Source organism: Diadema antillarum, unplaced genomic scaffold (assembly GCF_040938485.1).
Source record: "Diadema antillarum isolate AM-2024a unplaced genomic scaffold, OU_Dant_1.0 seq00001165_RagTag, whole genome shotgun sequence".
In the NCBI taxonomy this organism is placed as follows: domain Eukaryota; kingdom Metazoa; phylum Echinodermata; class Echinoidea; order Diadematoida; family Diadematidae; genus Diadema; species Diadema antillarum.
In genome coordinates, this window is record NW_027271972.1 from 164,374 (window position 1) to 187,974 (window position 23,601).

Below are 23,601 nucleotides of genomic sequence, written 5' to 3' on the forward strand. Positions count from 1 at the left end.
AGTCAACATGTCAATTAATGAAGTTTGCCAAGTGAAATTTTGATAATAAAGTGATGTAAGTAATATAAATACTCCATTCGGTCTTCATTATGTAATTGACAAAGGTTATTTGGGATCATTTACCTGCAAGGATTACGTACTGAGTGCGAATCAAGTATTTGCTTTAATTTCACAACTTTAACAAACAATTTGACTTTCCTTGTATACCAGATCACTCCAGCCGTAAAAGGGAGACAATCGTTCATCAAAAGATCAAATAAAAAAAAAGTTTAATATATTTCACTCATATTATATAAAGATCAGATGGTGATCTGAATCTACCGCTGTTAACGCTAAAACATGATGTATCGGTGTGTGGTATCGTTAATTTTTTCCCTCTCTCTCTCTCTCTTCCACCTAGTAGCCCCTAGGTTTTGTTGTTGATGTTCTTTTCACACAATACCCACTGTCAGGTGACATGTTATTCATGGCACACTGGCTTAAGTGACTGTGTTAGCGCTCACAACCACACACACACAAGCACACAAGAAGCGAACCATCGCGTCCCGGGCCATTTAAAGGGCTTAAGGCAGTACAATGTTACTGTATTCATATTCAGGCAGACGGATACGGTATGCAAATGAAGTAATTCGCACTGTCCCCCCCCCCCCCCCTTCTCTCTCTCTCTAAAAAAAACCACCCAAAACAAACAAGCAAACCACAACAGCAACATCAGAATCTGTCGTCAGAGGGAATGACCAGGGTCCAAGGTAAGGGAGAAAGGAATTTACATTTTTAATATGGGCAGGGGAAAAATTCAGTTGTATGACAACCAAACCCTCATGCCAAATATTATGAAGAAATGAATTGTTATTCTTACAATGGCAAGATTAACACCAACTGCGTAGTGATATCAAGAAAAACAATTATGTATATGCGTTGATAAATGAAAATAGTTTATTCTAAATTTTAATTTCTTGGTGAGTTGAGAGTAACATATCTTTCTTTCTTTTAATTAGGCCTATAGCTCTTTGTCTGTCCGATTATCTTTTCCTCTTCTCTCTCTCTCTCTCTCTTTATATGATATGTATGTATGTATGTATACACACACACACACACACACACACACACACTATATATATATATATATACGGCAAATTATTTTAGAGTGATTATGACAATGATGATAGCAATAATGATATTAGTCTGTGATTAACAATGACAATGAGTTCAAGCTTAAAATAGAATAACGATGATACTGAACATAATTCTGGCGATGAATGCAGTACAAATGTGATTAGAAATTATATGCATGATAATCCTATCATCATAATCAGCTTTATCAATACAATCTGTTTTTACTTCTATGATCTAATTGATGTAATCCTTATTCCAATTATCATAATGTCATTATGGTAGTGTTATGTTATATTAATAATCAGTCATGGAAACAGTATGAAGAGCTGTGATGATAGTTATTATCATCCGCATCCCAGCAAACATCATGAATGCCCTCCCTCCGCAGCCTCCTCATTCAACATTTCTTTTCGGGGTTTTTTGTGTGTGTTGCATGTGGTTCAGGGGAATGAATGTGAGCCCACCCAATTGTTATCTAAATTTCTATAATTATCCGCTACCCCCCCCCCCCCTCTCCAAATTCGCTCTAGGCTGTTTGAAGTATTATAGAAACATCAATGTCCAATTGTCCGTTTAAACCAGCGAGCAGGGCGAATCGAATCGGGGAACATTCCTATATCCCCTCATATCCACGAGCGATGATGGGCTTGCATCTACTTAAGGGCCCGGAGGTTCAAGTGGTTAGCGAGGTTGACAGGTATAATTGTCGGATAAAGCAGTATTTGTTGCAGCGAGGAGAGGTGTGTATTTATTAGGCGTGAAGTAGCTAGGGGAAAACAACAAAACCAGGAGGATGGGGGAGAACGACTCTTAAGATCAGAGAAGAGAGAGAGAAAAAACAACCAAAGAGCTAACTTGTGGGTTGAAGAGGGTTTTCTTGACACGCAGCCCTCCTTGCATTGATCTGGGGGGCACTTGTGTCCCGACACGGAACGAGGCTGAGGGAGGCATATCAGCCAGTGGCGTATCACACTCGGACTGACATAACGTCAATGGTGTATGGAACGAGCCTATACGCGTCATATGATTGCACGCTGAGGCCGCGATGCTACATTGCCTAGTGAGCCGGTGTGTGTATGCCTGCCAATTGAATTACACGCGTATTGAAGAGCGGCATATCAGCTCGTTTCAACCTGCATGTACGGGGACTCTATGTGTGGTGCTAAGCGGGTTCAACACACGGTAATATACGCTGTGTCCACTATCGTCTTGTGCTGATAGCAAAGCGCCATCATCTACACGAGATAACATGCTAGCAGCATTCATTTTCCAAACTTGAGGACGAAATATTTTTGAGGTTTTTTTGAGTGGTGAAATCGTAGTCTGAAACTCTTCCCTTGATTTCTCGGCTTCGGCGCCATGGCGTGTCCGCTCCATTTCTCGTCGCCGCCGCCGCCGACCGCGGGTCGCGACGACGACTCCTCACCCACGGGGAAATCGTCGAGTTCCAGCCACTCTCCGACGTCACCCGTACGATCTACCGGACGGTCGGAGTCGACGACATCGGCCACCTTACCGTCGGGATGTGACGGTGAAAAGAAAAAGCTGGACCTGAAAGGACTCTGCCAGGGACTGGCAGCCGTTGTCTTCCCCTCGGTAAGTCATGATAGTAAACACGTGTGTGTCGGTTGAACGTGTGATGTTTACAATCTAGTGCCCGCAGCTCTTATGTAATACATTTACGCACGGTACCAATGCTCGGTGCTGTCTGCCTAAAAGCTATTGTTTCTCATCAATCAGAGGTTGAGAATTTAGAACAATGCCGTGGGCATTTCGGAGTGGTGAGCATGCATGCAGCGACAATTTATGCACGCGCCTTGGTGCACTATAGCACAAGGCAATGAGTGCATGATTGTGATTACTGTGGTTTGATGGAGTGAGGCGGTTCATATGGTGGCTTGGCATCCTCGATTCAAAAAGTCTTGGCCAAAACCGTTCACGACGATTAATCAATGAAAGGACCTGGAGTTAAGCGTCTAATGAGTGTGTTTTTATCTCAAAGTGAAGTTTACCTATTAAAAAGATAGGTAGAGATAGACAGAGATAGGTAGGGTCCTACTCTATTACCTCAATTTAAGGCAACACTGGTAGCACCTGAAGCGAGCTTTGAATGAAAAATAAAACAAGAATTTCATATGATTGACTCTTGTTTATCCTTGAGAATTTTGGAGAGTGAAACATCGGATATCAGTGGAAGATATGAACTCAGTGTGGTCAGACTTTGTATGACTGATATCAATGCGAAGAATGATACATTGAAAATGGATACACGTATACTTGTTAAAAGTCGTATTCTCTGTATACATATTGTATGATTATGCACACACACACACACACACACACACACACACAAATATATGTATATATATATATATATATGCACATGTATGTAAGGTATTTTGTCTTTGTCGAATGTATCATACTCAAATACATAGGTGCATACATGTATACGTAACTGGCTGTGCTATCGTCTTGGAAAAGCGATACACCCAAAATTGTCGATGCGCATTTACCATCTCATGTACCTTATTGTTATACCAGGATGTCAAGTAGCTGGAATCGTTTGATGTTTCAGGCTCCACAGAGGACAGGGAGGAGAGAGAGAGACACACAGAGAGAGAGAGAGTTGAGACAGATAACGTGTCTGCATGAAGGAATAGACAAATTGCCATTGATTTGCGTCAGTCGGGAATGCCGTGCAACCTTCCCCCCAAAATCGAGTTCCCATCTATCTGTAAGTCCGCGCATAGAATTACCCAGCATATAACTATAGCAGCGACACTAAAACGTGTTCTGCCCGATCTATACAGATAGTCATCTATGTGGCGAGAGACATCAACCTCTACACCAAACACTAATATCACATCAATTTAGCAGTGGGCAAAGAACAGAGGTATATACGGAGCAAAAGAGTAGAAGATGCATAAAGACTTATATGCAGAGACAGACGAAGCAATATGAAGAGAAACATACAAAAGAGATGGATAGACAGAAAGAAAGTGTGAAGGGAAACATATAGATATAGGAGAGACAAAGCAGACGAGATTATCAAGAAACGTCGAGTCATTGTTGACTCCCTGTCTGCGTGAACTCCTCAGTAACCATCATAAGTACCACAACTTTACTGTCATATTATCACACCTACTTTAGACAGCATTTGACCAACAGCAAGTATACCTTCGTCATTACCACAACGTATATGATTGTCATTAACGCTACCATCATTATATCATCATCAATACACCATCATCATTGGCCGAACTTATACCATCAGCATCATCACTACATTAACATCATTAGCACGACTAAATTCTGATTATCATTACAGCTCAACAGCTCACCAACAAACATCGCTCCAATTACTATATATGTTACCACTATCAGACCATTATAATCATGTACAGTAAGTATACAATCTTTAGCTGGTAACCATCATAATTATCACCGTTACTTAGAGTTACAATCACCACTCTCATCATCACTTCAGTTCCCATTTTCTTTATCTCCACCCACATTATTAGGATGGAACCAATCAATGTGTTACTTACTAGCACGAAAATCCATCCCCTGTTATCGCATATACATAAGGAAAATGCAAATTGCAAGCATCAAAGAACCGAACTTTCAACTCACCCAAAGTCTAATTCAATGCTTTAGCAAAGCTTAAGAAGAGCAATAATAAATTCTACCGGAACATTGACCCCACCTTCTTATGGAGGCTCTTTTCCATGTTATACGGCAATTGTGATTATTGTCATTTATCGTAACCCAAGCGCAAGCAAAGAGCAAGAGCCTCGATAACAATGATACGTACTAATCAATCGGCCCCCACTGCTTCGGCACTCACTCGATAACGGATACCAGAATAGTGCAATCGTTTGATATTATGGAAAAGTATGGATTCTGTCCTGTTTTATGCTTGTATCGCTCCATCAACAGCACTGACTTTATACGACCTAAAATACTTGACTCTTTACTGAAAGCTAGCGAGTTGGCTATAGAAGCACATTGTGATAAGATGCCATTAAGTATCGGAATTTTCCCTTGACAAAATTATCCCACTAAACTGCTTCAATTAAAAAGAGAAATTCCCCTCTTTTCGGAAGTATCATGAATCCATCACCATGGCTACGGACAACGGAGTGAGATAACCATGGTGATGATCACTACCATCATCAGCATCCATTCCGTGGAGGCTCCTCCTCCATCACCGGCGGTTCCCCTCAAAGCATCTTGATTGAAATGGAGGATATGTCCGTATAGGGGTTTATGGTGGCATGTCAAGGTTATCGTGATATCACACGACAAGGTTTGGAGAGGGGGGGGGGGGGGGGAGTGGAGGATCGCATCTGTTACCAAAATGTCACCAGTAAGGCAGCGCGTCAACATAAAAATGATGTGTTACAACGACCTTTCTTAAACTTTTCTCTACAAATGGGCTTGCTGTGGCACAAAATATTGAGCCAACATTAAAACCCACAAGTGAACAAACAATCCAATGCAAATACAATACATCCCAAGTATATATATATATATATAATATATAATAATATTAAATATATATATATATATATAGTATTATTATGTAGTATATATATAATATATATATGTGTGTGTGTGTGTGCGTGTGTATGTAATAGTACGTATATACAATCATTTGTTGGGGACAACGGTTATCATTGGGATGGATTAACTAAAACGAAAATATGGCACTCTGTTGACAGACTTTGCGATATATCACCATGTTTACGTGGATGAAAAGAGAACATATTTTATTAAGACATCGTAATGAAAATCCCGCAGTCATTACAGACCTACTAAAGCATGGATCAAAGCTTTCATGCAACTTAATTGTTTTCATGATAGCATATTCGAAAACTATTGTTCCAAAATGTATTTTCATATTATGGTTAATCAAATCACTCACGGATTTTTCATTATTTTGGAACATCTGAAAAAAATCCTATGAAACCGCAGTTTCTGTATAATGTCAGTCTTTAGCGATATCAGAGGCACTGGTAGCATGTAAGACCATGAGTACATAAAAAAGAAAACACACACACATGAATACACACACACTCACACACACAGTGGCAACACTGTTACACAGGGCACTGAATAAATGAAAGGGAGACTTATTACAAACCCGTTTCCATGAGGGCGCTTGCCATTTTCCATGTAAACAATCGTGGTTGGTCACAGGTCGTAAGTCTTATCGCTGAAAATTCACATTACAGTTTTCTGTCTATTATCCGCACGTGCTCCGCATTATTTTTTTTGAAATAAGAGATAATTTACGTGTGCGTGTGTGTATGTGTGTGTGTGTGTGCGTGTGTGTGCGTGCGTGTGTGTGTGTGTGCGTGTGCGTGTGCGTGTGTGTGTGTGTGTGTGTGTGTGTGTGTGTGTTGAATTGGATACATATTCCCCGAACGCCTCAACAAAATGATGAAAAAAGTTATGTGATTGCCTAATTATTTAGGCCTCTACAAATTTTAATCACAGGTTATCTGAGTTCAATCTCATTATTGGTTCTTTCAGCGCATGATAATGTCTCAAGCTAGAGCCAATTAAATCCGAAGACTATAGGTCATCGTTTACCATTGATTTACCTTCACCACTCGTCCAAACTGATAATTAAGGGATACAAAAGGAAGGACTACTCTTCTTCTTGAAATGAGTCTTGCAAATTCCTTCCATCTTCCCATCCCCTTTGTATTCCTTAAATTATCAGATGGATAGACAGCTAATCCGCGTTTCCCGATTAAGAGTGCAAATAGAACCTACGTTTGGCGCGGGTTTCCGGCAAACACATACTGAAGCAATTGCAGTAAGTATAGGGACACAAAAATGTCTGGGCTCTTTGCCCTTCTTATGTAAGTATTTGATTCCGTCTAAGAAGGAAACTAAGTATAAAATGAAAATCCATCATTTCCCTGAGTGCGCGGTCCTACCGCGTGAGTCTTGCCTTGCTTGACCATGTTCTATTTAGCACGGCAAAAGGATGCGCTATCTCTAAAAAGATGTTTTAGCATCGTCTTGGGAGCGTGTATCGACCGTTTCTGACTAGACACCAAGAGAACGCGCAGCGGCGGGAACTCTAGCCGCACGCTAACACATCTCGCGGGACCGCTGCTGTATTACATTACGGCTTAATTACCGCAAAACCGTTTCTCGGCCACTCTCGAACACCAAACGTGACCCCCGTATATTTATTCACGGGAGATCAGACAGGCCTATCATTAACAAACGAGCACGAGGTGTTTCCGTGCAGGCTGTTACCAATTTTTTTTTTTTTTCAAGCGAACTTTGTAGGAGCCAATTTCACGATACCTCCTTCGCGACTGCGTTTAAGCTAGGAAGAAATATTAATTTCAAATCAAATAACGATCACCCGTTCAGTTGCAAAATGTTTTGCCGATGTAGAATAAACTTCAATGATTAATCAATGTTCGCTTCTACTTGCCGTTGCCTGGTAACGGCCATCTCGAATCGATACAGAAATGTGCGAGGTCTCAAAATTGTGCTGCGATGTCTTCTGAGGCATTTTGGCGGAGCCACTTTCTTTCAGAGCCTTAACCTAGACTGTTTAAAATGCAGCAATATCGGTCCGGCTAACATGACACATTGTTTGGGCCCAGTAGCCATGAGTTAATATTCGCCGTCGACTCGACATCTTTGTTCTCATGCACGTCTAGCGCAAATATTTAGCTAAACCTTGGGGGAAGGGGTAGAGAGGTACATGAATAAAATTATATCAAAACTACAGTTGTCATTGCTCTACTGTTGTTTTTGTTTCACGTGCAATCACTCAGCAAGTGATATCGCATTATTAAGAAAACAACAACAACAACAATTATGGACACTTGCATGAATCCTCAGAGTGATTTCATCCAATTTGATTATGCTTTTGTTGGTATTGTTCTTCCTCGCAGTTTCACTAACAGTCATGTGACTACAAAATTATGCGCATGCGCAGCCAGCGTGACATGACGGGCGCATGCGCGCTTCGGATATCCATCCGTCAGCCGGCGCTTCAAATGAAACTGATGTCGGTCGCATTTATCTGTAATGTCACGTCCTCGTTGCGTTCCGTCGAATGTAAATTGCTTATTCAATATCACAGCACTCCACGAAAGCGCTATCTTGTCGATTCCACTGATTAACTGCTGACTATACAGCAAACAGCCGTTGATTTCGGTGATAGATATCTTTCATTTCAGCCATCTGGCTCGAAGATTCAGTCTCCTCTACATGTGGCTATTATCGCGAACACATTTTGTCATTACTCGTACAATCGCTGAAAAGTTCGATTGTCCTTCCCTGTCATTCAGTAGAATGTAGGTCACTGTTTATTGCCTGAATCAATCTGTGAGAGTGCCGCATTTCTAATGAAAACGGATTTTGAAAGAAGGCTGCCACTCCCCTCCACTCCAGTGTTATAGACCATCCCAATCTTGCCGGAATGTCTCTGAAAAATGGTATTTATTTTCCTTTGTATTAAGATAACGTGTTCCAAATTCAACTCTTAAAGGGATACTATAGTTTTGGTTGCGACCTAACTTAGGTTTCTAACATTTTTTGGTGAGACAATGAGAAGCCTCTTACATGAAATATGAAAGAGTATGTAATTCCGAGAGGAATTCAACCTTTATTGATGAAAATTGGTTTTAAAATGACTGAGATATCCAAAACAGAGCGATCCTTATAAAAGTTGATATTCACCTTTTGTTACGATCGCTTTGTTTTACTTTGTTTTTGTATACCTCAGCCATTCCAAAACTGATTTTCATCAAATAAACTTTTAATTCCTCTTTGAATGGTTTGCTCTGTACTATTTCGTGAGCGGTTTGTTTGTTTGATAGATACTTTATTTTCTGCAAATCAATATACATAAGTTACATAATCATGAAGATACAGGAAATATACAAAGTAAATTCAACGCAGAGTCGTTTGACTTGCATGAACCACGATACATATAAGTACATAATCATGAACATGTAGGAAATATATAAAATAAATTTAACACAGTCTTTTGACTTGCATAAACAACGATATGAAAGAGATTTAATGTACAGTATGCATGTCTATGCAGCAGTGATAAGAATAACATTTATAGTTAAGAAACGATTATGCAGAGGGCCGCCATTATAAGCATTGCTTGAAAAGATGGCCGGCCCGATATTCTTTGTATATCGCACAATTTCAAAAGCCCAATCCTCATCCCCACCAATACTATACCATCCCTTTACTCTCTAAAAAAATCGAGTGAAAATGTTCACTCTTGAAGGAGTGAATACAAAAAAGAGTGAATATAGAGTGAAATTGGAGTGAATTTTATTTGGAGTGACCTCAGGGATCACTCCAATATCTTCGAGTGATCCCTGAGGTTACTCCAAAATGAGTGAAAATGAACATTTTCACTCAAAATTCACTCTAATTTTACTCTAAATTCACTCTTTTTTGTATTCACTCCTTCAAGAGTGAATATTTTCACTCGATTTTTTTAGAGAGTAAGATGTAGGCAGGATTTGAAAGTGAACCAAACAATCGAAATGACTTAAAAGTCTTTTACTTCTCCTTTAATTTTACAGGGCATTTAAAAGTTACCCAAAAACCGTTACCCGCCCCAGACCATTTAGCTTGTGACAGCTATACGATTGTAAAAATCCAACATTATAGTGTTTTAGGCCTTTGGAAGAAATGATTCCCTGCTGAGACTAAAAGCTGCTCGATCTTGAGTAAGATGACACTTTGATAAGCTTTCAGCCAGTCTCATGAATACAATGGCACTCTGGAAGCAGCTAGATGACTTGAGTTGTAAAGGAATGAAACTTTTTTTTTTCTATCTTGATAAAGTACAACCTTGAAAAACGTCTACGGTGTCAAATTGCATCGCATTCTCTTTATTCCAGCTCATTCGCGTGATATTACCTTCATCGCTCGAAAACTTGTAAGCCGTGAATGTCGAAGGACATCTCCTGATTATTTCCATTCGTGTTCCATCAAGTATAGACTTGTATGAAGCCTAAATTGAATCGAGCGATACACATCATTTGTTACGAATACGACAATTACAGGAGCGGAGACCACCTGAGCCATTTCGTTCCCGCGTATTACGAGACGCATTTTTTGCCGCTCTCATAACGACGCATTCTTTCTATCGATGCTGTGAACAGCTCGGTAAATATGATATTGTGTGGCCCCTGGTTAACTTATCTCCACCATTAAACTGGCTGTTAAGAAGTTATGAATTACACGAAAGTACAACACCTCATTTGACCAGCTGAATAATCCATGCTTCCCATCGTACATGGGAAACATAGACTTGAGACTACTACAGTTAATATCATCATACTTGGCTGTATCGATTTACATCAAAAATTCACATTAACTTTTATCCATCGACGATTATCGAGGAAGAAGAAAAAAAACCCGGAAGAATCCCTGGTCAGGTGTAGATGAGATTGGGCAATTAGACCTGCATGAGAATCAGCCACCAGGAGTGTGTCTTGTTTTTGTTTTGTTTTGTGTGTATTTTTGTTGCTTTTTTTTTGAGGGGGAGTTGAGTTGCAATATATCTTTTATGGAGTGCCTTGCGGTAACTCATTTTCGCCGTTTTCTGAGCGGAGGTCGGCTTAATCTAAAGGAGAAGATAGAGAATGCGGAGCAGAACTCATTCCCAGCACGCCCGTCCATTGATTTCCCGATTTTCAACGGTGTGTACAAGTCATATACGGTAGGAGGTCTTATACTGCACTGCAGCCACGCGGTATCCCCGCCCCCTTCAAGAGGCAGACATGGAATAACGCAGTTATCAGGCAGGGGGAAGGGGGTTTGAGAATAATTGAATTCAACCGGCCAGACTTATGAAGGGAATTCGGGTGATATCGCGGGTTTTGTGTTCCCGTATTAAAGGGGAAGCGCCATTATATGTGTAATTGGATTGGGTCTTTATGGTGGAGGCTGCAATCGATTCGTATAGCGCTCCTTGTACCATAAATTGCGGTAATACGTGATGTGAGTAACAGCACGCTGCGTGTAATGGCACCAACTGTTCCGAAACATAACGAGGAGTGACCATGATAGGGAAACTTATGGGCTGTAAAGCGGGATGCGTTGTCAAACTTAATTTCATTTTCACCCCTTAGAGTGAGTCTATAGAGCCACTTTTTTATTCGATTCCAGTGGGTTTACTATTCCACCCCTTTCTGTCCTTTTCTCTGTCTATATCCCTCTGTCCAGTGAAATGGATATCGGGTCACTTCAAAAGCGTCGTTGTCGTAAATGGCTTGAAGGCTTTTGCAGAAAGATGATGAAGGCGGAGTCTGTGGTCTTATAAACTTTTTCTTTACACTGAATTCTGTTTTCTTTCCCAGTAGCATAAAATGGTGTGTATTCATGTAGACCGTAAAGTGTATAACATACAATATATTGTTATGTCCATCGTTGTAATACAGTTTTCATAACACTTGACAATCTATTTTTCCCTCGAGGCGCGATCATATGAAATATAATCTCTTGGGTGAAAAACATACCTCCCGCGGGAATGTATGCGTCTTATATTACATCTCTAAACAGGCAATATCTGTATAATAATGACCAGATGATATTATAGAGGACGATAATATTATTCTGCCACACCCCGAAAAGTTTACACCGGCCAATGCCCGGGGGTCAATGTTATGAAATATGTCGCATAGTTTGAAGTAAAATTGGCAAAACCGTTAACGTGCAATATATGATTTATATATCTCTGGATGGCCTTGGGCTATACGTGATAACATACCATCAGTCTGAGGTATTCCCTCCGGCTGCAGTCAACATCAGTATCACATTGTGATCATTTGAGGGGTTGTGTATATGAACTGCGCGGGCTCATGCATTCCCGTACATGTGTTTATGTTGTGTGTGCGTGTGTGTGTGTGTGTGTGTTTGTGTGCTTATTTAACTGAAACACTGAAATAATGCGCTTAGTTTTGCATGCAGCCGACTTTCATGAAACTTTCATGAAAGTTAAAGACGGTACAAAAGCCATCAAAAACGAAAACAACCATAACGAAATTAGGATGATGCAATTAGCTAATGACTGACCTACATTGGGCATGGTACTCCATCATATTTTGCTATTACAAATTGGCTCATTAGCCACAACCCATTCCTTCCTCACGATATTGGTCTAATACAATCAGGCAGCCCCAAACCATAGGTAGAAAAAAAATGTGGATGGACATGCACCGTCTACCGATCATGGCTCGACTTCATGTACGTTTACATGTCGTCTAGGGGAAACATGCAAACCGGGAACAATGCAGGGTGAGAAAGGATACGCGTCGCCCTTGGCTGAACTTTATCGTCTGTTGTAAAGATGCTAGGTTGGGGGAAAACGCAAGAAGAAAAAAAAAAACCAAAGGCGTACGCTCATGAATTTACTGGATAAACTTGACTGAAATGTGGCATTGCGTACATACTGGCAATTAGTCAACAGATGTGCGACAGCGCGATGAGCCCTAGACTCACTCATGGGACTCCGGAACGTTTCGAACCTGATTCAAAGGGATAGGATTGATTTAATAAATTAGGCCGATTTTCCTCTAATAGGTCATTGCGCAGTTAGGCGGACTGGATTGATTGGTGTATAATGCACGCTAACTAGCCTTCTTCACACGACCTCAGATTTTTGGCGTATCCATCATAATCAAAAACTCTGTTCACAGCTGCTGGCGCAGCAACAATACTGTTGCTGGATCACAGCACACGGTGTTTTCTCTCTCTCGAAACAGGAATCCCAGATTTTGTACATCGATCGGAATATGCTGATTCTGTTTTGTGCTGAGAGTGATGAAACTTACCCTTAGGCTGATTGAATGGCGAGGAAATAAAAAAACCTTTAAGAATCAGCACGCCACACTCAAAATATGCAGCTGAATGCAATTGGCCTGAAATGCACCGTTACAATGGAAATACCACATCATAGAGCATTATCTTGATCACTACAAGGAATCAAAATATTACCTTTCAACTTGATTTCAGTCGGTATAGGAACAACAACAGCAACAAATACATTCTCCAAATCCTAAAAACTACTCCATTATGCAATGCCTCGCTCATAACTATTTCATCTGCATCTATTTGGAAGCCGCCTTCTTTTGGAACAAGTCTCTCACTCCCCCTTCCCCTCCTGCTATACTTTTGTACTTCCCAGATAATCATAGTCAGTAATCATCATCTGACAAGATGTTGTCTAACGCTGACGGACGCTGCGTTAGAATTTGAAAGAAAATGTGTGAATTTGCCAGTAAACGCAGTAATGGTAAGATGCACGAGAAATATTAGTACATTTCATTCAACCAATTTTTTTTTTCATACGGGGGTTATCAATTCTGTAACCCCTTTTGTACTCTTCTCCCACTCCCGTACTGCTGACACAGAGAAATATTTCTGATGATAATGATGATGATGATGATGATGATGATGATGATGATAGATAATGATGATGATAATAATAATAATAATAATGATAATAATAATAATAATAATTGATGATAAGTTGTGTTTACTCGTGAGAGCGGAGTCAAATAAGACAATGAAATAACCAATTGTGGCAATTGATAAAAAAAGATCAGTCTCATAGCCTATCTATTTCATGACGAAACAATGTCATGCAGCAACAAACTGAATAAAATATATAATTATGATGATACAAAAAACAACAACACACGCACAAACACAAAACAGGGGAATTCCGAAAAAAAAATTCCTGCTTTCTCTCAAATAGTGATGCATTCCTATGAGTTCTATTGTAACACTTGTAACGATTATCTAAGAACGTAAGAAGAAAGACAGTGAGTTTATTTCATCTGCGTATATCCAGCACTTTCTGTTGGTGTTTATTTAGAGAAGAAAAAAAGAAGAAAAATGGTCGATGGTGCCGTCCAAAGTGCTTTACACCGAACTTTTGGCACGGCGAATTTGCAACTTGTTGGTGTGTAGCACTGGTTGTTTCGGTCGTTGCTCTTCATCAGATAACGATGCTGGCGAGCGCCAAGATCGCGGCTGACTTTCTTATCTTGATTCTTAGAGCAACCGCGGGACCGCAGCCCAACTTCGAAACAGTTGAGGGGTACATTAATGCACTTCTCACTTCTTTTGTACAGCCACGAGTTTTGAAAAAAAAAATTACATCAATAAGAACTAACTCACATCATCGTCTCGTTGGGGGTCATCCCAGGAGCGTGACACCCACGAGTCATAGGGCCCACGAGCAAGACATTGAAAAAAAAGAAAGGTCCACGAGTCATACAGCAAGCTAGACACCAAATAAACAGACCCATGAACTCGACAGTAGGCAAATTAGGCCCAAGAGTTCTTCACTATTGACAAGTAAGGCCCACGATCCCGACACTAGACAAAAAAGGCCCATAAGCTCAACACTACATAAATCAAGCCCCATGATCCAATGGCGAGCTCGTGGGCCTTGTTTGCCTTGAGTCGAGCTCATGGGCCTTATTTGTCTGGTGTCTAGGTCGTTGGCCTATTTCAGTTGATGTCGAACTCATGGGCCTTGTTCACTCAGTGTCTAGCTCGTGGGCTGTATGTCTCGTGGGCAGTATGAATTGCGGGCTATGGGGCCGTATCAATGATGGATGTCGAGCTTGTGAAGTGCACCCGTCTTTTTGTCTTATGTCCGAAAGGAGCGTGTCTCGGGTTTTTTATATTCGTTTTGAGTGGAGAATTGAAACATGATTTATGTGATTAACCTCGTTTTCAACATGACTGGGCTTGTGACAATCTCTCTACTAATTTTGAGAACTATATATAGAGACAACCCCTTGGTGAAATCAAATAAGCTGCAAACAAGGGGGGCGTGGAATCAAATCTCATGCGGATATATCAAGAATTGGAAGTTTTTACGTTAACAAGACGAAGAGGGAGAAATGTGGGTTTAGACAGCATGTTCTGGTGAGATTTATTGGAAATTTATTGGGCTATTATACAAGTGAGAGAAAAAGCAGCATTCCACTTTCAAACATTGATCTACTTTGTTGTTTTGTTTTTGTCCTCAGTCAATAATGTTCTACCGATGTGCGCAAGTCAAACGGAAGCTACATCAAATATGCTTACTAAACAGAGACACACATAGACACACAAGAACACACAGACACGAATAGATCGAAGACTTTGCAACAACCATTCGTTCATTCACCTATTGCTATAACATCTCGAACAATTAGCCATCGTTTGTAGTTACGACTTTAACACGGTCCTTCACTTTCACTGGTATATCTTATACAAAATACACACACACGTGTGACGCAAGGAGGCACTAACCTCTGCTTCTTTTAGTTTCCATGTGTCTCTACAAAGTGAGAATTGTTTCATCGAGTATAACGTTACATTCCTTGTGTACCTGCCTAACGAACAAACTGTCTAGAAAAGACAGGGACGAAACGCGACTTGAAAATGTAGGCCTAATTCAAGTGCGAAATTTTCTCTCGAAAGCACAGTATTTTTTTCAAAAGTTAGCAATACATTATGTTAGATTAATCAATGCGAAATGTTCATTAATAATTCTTAGAAACGTGACGCAACGAGACGCTATGTCTGCTTCTTTAAGTCGATATGTGTCTGTACGAGGGAATTATTTATAACATCGAGTATAATATTTATATCCACATGATATGCAATAAAACAGTGAAGGATGATATACGACTGAGGGGAACACTACACACCGTCGAAATTGGCACAGGTAAATGGGGAAAACTAATTTGGGGTTTTGGCATGGTCCACTGGAGAGTTTCTACGAACGCAGGTGTGTGCAATTTAGGAACATGTTGGAGTCGTGTGAGAATTACTGCACTTCGTCTAAATAAAACAGTGTTCCCGATCCCGAAATAGGTATACGGTGTAAACGACTTCACACCAGTGGAGAGTATCAAGCCTTGGTTGGGCTGTAATGTCAGCCTCGAGTATCTTATCTCCTGTTGATTTCTGCAATCGTCACCTTTGTTTACATAATGTATACTCTCTCTCCTTCTTCGTCTTCCTCGATCTTTCTCTCTTGCCATCTTTCTTTCTGAGGCCTCTCTCTCTCTTTGTCCAGCTATCTACCCATCTATCTATCTTGTGTCATTATTGCATTATGGAAGCTTACGCGATGAGAGACATAGAAATTGAATATTAGCTGAAGGTATCTTGAGATTAAATTCCACTGAAAGGCGGTTACCAACAAACAACACGTGGCCAAAATGTCACACGGAGAAAAGGTATGGTAAATACGGGCAAGGCCCAGGCCAGCGAGTGAATAAACATGACCTTTCAAATTTGCGCGACGGCAAGACTAGACATAAGTGATAAATGAGTTCCGGGGCAAGAATGGTTCATCAGAATTAGTTCTCTAACCGGGTAAAATAGTTGCCTAATCTTGTGGAACTTTCCACAGTTGAGATTCCCCGGGGGCACCTGATTCCAATGTCAAGACATGCTTCTTTGCTTGTGGAATAATCGTCTATACTTTGCAATCAAAGTACTGATCAGAATGCATCACTACGTAGCGGGGGTGTTTTACAAATTGTCAGTTAATCCATCACTGCGGTACAGAAACACTTTCTGTTCATACTATTCTCGCAAGTCAAACTTTGCTTTTTAGCAACTTTTAGACCTTCCTTCTTCTTTTTTCAGTGCACAATAAATCACAGTGCACACATTCATGTCACTGACTCAATCGACGCATGGCATGACATGGGTGTACGGAGTGGGGGAGGGAGCATCATTCTGTAATTCAGGCGGAAATTCGTTTCCAACTCAAGTGTTTTCACACTTGTCATGAAATCATGTCTATAGTCGTTAAGATACACATACTGACGTGTTAAGAGAGGGAGAGAGAGAGAGAGAGGAGGGGGGGGGGGGATGGGACGCGGAATCGTGGATGTTATGTGATCCACAGAGGAAATACCTCATTCTCTTTTTCCCACTCAACATCCTAACCCGTGATGACGCCAGAATGGCGCTACGCTCCGTTTGGTGATTTTAATTGCCGAACTCGACGAAGAAGACTTTCTCTATGGTCGTAGATAGCCTTACAGTCACTTGAAAGCTGTTTATGAATGATACTTGAGCACCAAGCCCAACCCCGTGACAGGGATATAAAGTGTCATAATTATTATGCATTAATGTCATCGAAGGAAAGTCCTCTAATTACTTATCCTCGTATGTAAACATACTTAAGACAGCTCTCAGAGCTTTGAGTGGCGAAAGAGGAAGAGCGTCAAGACGTGAAATTCTAACTAACTCATGGTTGTCTTCTTAGAAGCATCATCATCCTCTTTCATAGAACGGACTAATGGGCTCGTCTGAAGTGTCTTTGCTTTCTTAACAGTATAGGCAGCCCATGTGATATTCTCTTTAAAAGTGGCCATTCGTTGTTGTTGTTGTTGTTGTTGTTTTTTTTTTTTGGGGGGGGGGGGTCAAATACCCTCTGGAACTAACTTGTCAGTGTACACATTGGTATATCATAAAGCATGATTCGAATGTAGACCTCTGGTAACACGTATCATGCATTTTCACTACTGTCTATATGTGTATAGTGAGGTAGTGATCTTTATGACTGTGCCATACAATAGCTATGTGTGGTTATAATTCTTACTGTAGGGTGTAAATTATAGTTTATGTTTAACTTTCTCTTATGAGAGTACCGTGGTGGTGATGGTGAATAAGACTCTGGACTTGTAAACAGAATATCTTGGGTTCGAATCCTGCTTAGTGCGTTCACCCATCGACAAGATGATAAACTCCCAATGTCCCTCTTGGCCCAGGAGTGTATTTGAAATTGGTACCTGGTAGAGCTGGGCTCATAATAATGATAATCGCAGCTCCCTCAGGGAGAGCAGTGCTTATCATGAAGAGGTTATGTTATTATGACTATTATTTTCATATATATTTTTATTCCTGTTACAGTGTATTATTATAATTATTATTATTGTTATTATTATTATCATCATCTTCATTATTACTATTATTATTATTATAAACATTATCGAAATTTTTATAATTACGGCCTATAATGATCATCATTATTACATTTCTTGACAGTATGAAAATGATGTTATAATCCTACATAATTATGTAGGAAAAAGAGTAATTCTGAACCTGTTGACTAACCGTGACCTAACCCAAAATTGGCAACCAAATTGATTGTAATTATTCAAATCTAATTGTGTGACTATTCATTCTACATTCGGCAACTAATGCCAATGAGTGTCTTTTTTGTGTAATGATGCCGACCTATTTGGAGGTCATCATAAAGGTATCTTGGAAAAAAGAACGAAAATAAATGAATTGAATTGAATTGAATTGAAGTAAAGGTGCCGATAAGGGTAACTTGAAGAGGAAAAAAACCCGAACTCAGCCTAATTAGGTAATTATTGAAATCTATAACACAGCAACATTCTGTGCGACTATTAAGTCCCAAGTATCAATCGGCGAACGCATTAAGATGACAAGATGAACGATTTCATTGTCATTATCTTTAATTCCTGGGAGATTCAAATGTCGCATAATTGCGTCATTTATGCATTGAGTATCATGTACTCCCAATAAATCTGCCCTCTGCGTTTCTGCAGTCCTCGCCATATTTCACTTATGCACTTCCCTCCCGCTCCACCCGTGAAAGGAGTCCCCATCAGAGAGATCTGGAGACGCTTTTTGCATTCATCAATGTACCTCTGGCGGGTGTTTCAGATGCATTGATTCTTGAATGATTCTCCGGCAACTTTTAATACGACCCCTTAATAATCGGACTTCTCTGCAACTTCATGCGGCTTCATGCGCAGACACTCGATCATTTGAAAACACACCCATAGATCTAATAAGGGCACATGAATACGCCAAAATGAAATTGTGACTTTATAATGGCAAAAATGGGGACAATGTCTTGTCATCTTAAAGCAACTTCGAGATGCCCCAAGGCGAGAAATAAAAGGAGGCAACAAAAATGTTATTTTGGCCTACATGCTACGCAAAGCACGTTAATATCAACTTCAATCATCATAATCTAGAAATCACAAGTTCGCTTTTTGAGAACAGCCAAATTTAGATTGATTAATCTTGCAGCTGCGTAGCAAACTTCACTGTTAATTTATCAAGCAGATAAAAAAAAAAACATTGGGCTACTCAGAATTGCATGACCGTGATTTCATTCAGCAAAATAAACGCTTAACTCCAGACTCTCGGCTTTTTGTCATTATGTGAGGGATATATATTTTTGATATTCTCATGGCACGTTTATTTTTTTCTGATACTGAAATGTTTATACCAGACAAAAAGCACCTATAGAATGAATGAATAAGAATGTACAAAGCGTGTGTTGAGTGTTGTTAAATTAGCCCCATGGAGGCATAGATTGGCATTCCTTTCTTTTGTAAATCTTTAAAATTTACCAAACCAACTGCTTCTTTCAACAAACCTACGCTACAAAGCCAGGATGACAACATATTGGCATTCGAATCGAATCACAAGATGAATCTAAGTTGACGCGCTCGGGAAGGCTAGGGTGGGGTAGAGACGCATCTACCGTTATTGGCTGCAGTCAGAGGAGGATATTCAAATTTAGCGCTCATTTTCGTCGCTGTCAATGTTTGTTGTAACAGAAGACGCTCGAAGCACTGGTATCCGTGGCAAAATGGCGTCTCGCTAAATCAACAAAGTGGGCTCTCAAATGAAGACAATTACCCGGCACTGGCTACCAGCAATCTAAACAAGTTTTTGATTACGGCTCGGGCATTTTGGGTAAACCTTAAACAGTATCTTGACAGGACTTACTGTCGATGTTTACCATGGCATGTTGACATGTTTGATCGCGGGACATTAAAAACGCCGGGCAAATAATTTCACTCGCATGTTTTCTTGCTTTATTTTCTCTGGAATCTAAAGCTTGGAATCCTTGAGAGCACACGCTGTCTTCTTCTTCTGTCCAATTTAGGTGGAGGAATGCTAGAACGCGACGATAGATGGAGGAATATTACCCTATCTCTCAGCAGGTTGTGGGGAAATCTGTATCCAACCAGCCAAGTGAACTCGATTCATGACTTCCTCCGACTTCTCCATTTTCCCTTCCCTCCTTCCAAATACATTGGGAATCAGTTTCGTTAGATCCGGAATAAAAGTCTCACTTGATATGATGTCTCGGGGAATTGTTTCTCGCTGTCCTTTGTTTCATTTGTAAATGCCTTTGAACACTAAACCCATTTTTCCCTCTATCTATTTTTTTCCACATTGCTTTGCCGTTTTATTTTGTTTGTCCTGTGTTTCTGAGATATTGTAAAATAGTCTGGTCGAACATGGTGGTCACATTTCAGTTAATCTGTTAATATGTTCTTGAGTCAGCCTTTCTTTTTCTCCTTGTCTTATTTGAATCCAATTAGATCCAAACATTGAAAAAAAGAACCAAGCCTGTCTATGTTTGTAAACGCTTGCGGGGTGTTTGAAGCAGACCTGGTATGCTTTCTGAAATCGCAATCTAAATTGACATTCGTTTACATCAATGCAGGAAAGACAACATAACATTATTTCTCAGTCAGTTACAGTCGCCACGTAGCACAGAGATTACTATTTTTTCACACATTCACTGTGGTAACGTTTTATTTTTTTAGACTCGGCATACAACAATTTTCGTTTGATTTGGTTTACATTTCCTTTCACGGAACCCGACAATTTCTTTAGTACCCGTCACCTTACCTGGCACCGCGTCTTTTTCATTAAGGAAAATGAAAGGAATACTTTTCTGCAGAAAAAATGGGGTCGCTAGGCACGTCTTTTACAATGACGTCTTTATAATTAGCCAGCTCGGTTGATTTTAGGCGTTGATATACACCCGACCTATAAGTCGATCGAGTTTCGAATCACATTCGTGTGAGGATTGTGTGTATTTCTAGCCGGTACAAATCTCAAGGGAAGCGCGTAGAAATGTGCATGTTAGTAAAAGTGCTTATATGTTAATGTGACTTACAGTATCTGACGTGGTGAGGATTTGAAGAAAAAAATGCAAGTATAGGGAACGTGCATTTCAAGTCAGCGTTCAGTCAGCCAGTAAATCTTTTAACTTTCCTAATTACCGAAGAGACACAACAGAATATTTCTTGCCCTTTATCTCCTTCCCTCTCCGTTTCTCTCCCTTAGCTCTCTCTTTCCCTCTCTAGTTCTCCCCTCTCCAACTCTTTTTTTTTTCTTTTTCTCTTTCTCATTCTCTTAAAGAATCTTGCGATGCTTTCGTCTTACATCATTACTGTTACCACTGTTCCTTGTTTCCAGTCGAACATGCACTTGCAAAAGGCATCGCCCGTTTACCAGCGATTAATCTGGCCCATCCCGTCCGAGGATTAGTGGTGTAAACTCGCACTCGTCGGGCAATCCGAGTATAATACCAAGGGATCCGCCTACTTCGCAATTGGCCCTTTTTCTTTTGCGATGCGTCGTCTTCACACAATCTGTCTCTTGGATGTGATTCATCAAATCAGCTTCGAGGTTTTTTCGCTGAGGCTCACTTTATCCCCCAATTTCTGTTGACCCGGTTTCCTTGCACTTTCTCTCTTTTTGGCATTCATAGCTGTTGTTTGTTACCTTCTTTAGTTTTACATGCTGATATTCGACGTCCTCTCCTCATTTGAGAATGATGAAGATTAGGGCGGATTCCTTACCAAGTTGTGGATATAAATCCGCAGACATCTATTCAAACACTCTTCAAAAGTTGATATGTCTTAGCAAAGTGTAATATGAAGATATCCCATTCTAACCTTTTCATAAAAAAAAAATCAAAACAGCATTTTATTTTATTTTGCAAAATTAAGCAAGCAAAGACATTATAACAGACTTCTTGATATAGAAGTACATTACAGACATTTTGTCTTTGCAACTATTGTGTCATAAATAGAATGGCAGAAACTCTAAAAGATGTAAGAGATATAATTTTAGTGCATCATAAATCATATATAGGATATATATGATACACATTATATATATATATACATACAGTGTATACATATGTATAATAGACAATGTATGGTAGTGTATGGTTTGTGAGCACATCTTTCCTCTGTAATAATCCCATTATTATCTGATGACGTCTTGTCCCCATGGAATGGTATCAAAGGGGCCTAAACCCCCAAGGGAAGGGGGGGGGGGGGGGCTACGCGAGATATTAATAACTCCCCCAAGTTTCTCATTGTTCAGTCGGACAAGCAGGTGTGTGGGTCATTGCCTTCCCATACTGCTTCGCTTCACCATGACGTTGCTGTGCTTCACTCGCCATGCCAACACACCGTAGGTAATTAATAGAGGACTCACAGAAAGGCGTGCAACTTCAAGTTAGGGGGGGGGGGGGGGAGGGAAGTGACTGGAATAATGTAGAAAGCGCAGTCTTCATCTTTTTATTTTACACGAATCTACTGTCACATGCAAGGTTAATCATCGCATAACATTCTGTCACCTTACTGACAATGACGGAGTGTATTGCCTAGCGCTGCTATTAACGAAGCAATGGTCAACCCCCCCCCCCCTCCACACAAACACACACGCACACATACACACAAACACATCATTATTATACCACAAACATACACACACTTTGATACACGCATACCCGTAGACGCACAAGCGCGATGGCAATCGGGCGAGCTGTATAGGCGGCAAGAACAAAGGGAAAGACGGACCAACGCGCACCGCTCTGAAAAGAAACCAACTTTGGCCTCTGCACACTCTCGGATATGCTAAGACATGTCCGCTGGCATACGTCCCCGCATATGAAGCAAACACATCACTCCGCCTCAAAGGAGAGAGAGATAGAAAGACCAGACAAGGTTTACACAGAGTGAGGGTGTGTGAGAGAGGGAGAGAAGGAGTGAGAGATTAATAGATAGAGAGATGAGAGAGAGGGAGAAAAATGAAATGAATAGAGACAGTGAAAAACAGAAGAAAACATGAACACTTTTCAAGTGCGATTTCGACACTCCCATGAGCTGTAGATGGATTCAGGTGAGAGTGTATTAACCGCTTTCCCTACAAATGTTCGCAGAAGGGGGAACTCGTGCACATCACATCGTAGTATGATCATGCATGCATTGATTCAGCGGCCTGAACTGGTGCGCCTATCTACAGCGATCACCGCCTGTGTGGGCTACCATGGAATGTACGGTTCGTGCCCTGCATCAATTCCACCGCTCTGTCTTTCTTTCTCTCTCTCTCTCTCTCTCTCTCTCTCTGCCAAGAAAAAAAAAAGAAAACAAAGATTATTATTCAGGCCAAATTGTTAAGGCTTCTCAGAAACGAATAGGCATAAAGAGGGTGTATGGTCATTACTCTATGTACCGAGTAGACCTAATTACTCGACAGAATTGCGAGTAGGGGATTTTTATTTGCCACAGTGGTAAGGACAAATGAAGAAAGAATTAGGCAGTGTAAATGGCTCACAAAGTGCAAAGCTATGAACCTGCACTG

General features: G+C 40.4%; 1 protein-coding gene across 1 annotated transcript in view; it reads left to right on the forward strand.

Annotated features, from left to right (window-relative positions):
• The first annotated feature begins 2,238 nt into the window (after positions 1–2,238).
• LOC139744365 (guanylate cyclase soluble subunit alpha-2-like) overlaps positions 2,239–23,601 on the forward strand; it is a 151,746-nt gene continuing 130,383 nt past the window's right edge. The window contains exon 1 of the mRNA XM_071654805.1: positions 2,239–2,712. Coding sequence (XP_071510906.1) covers positions 2,476–2,712 — 237 coding nt within the window. The 5' untranslated portion in view covers positions 2,239–2,475. The remainder of the gene's footprint in view (positions 2,713–23,601) is intronic.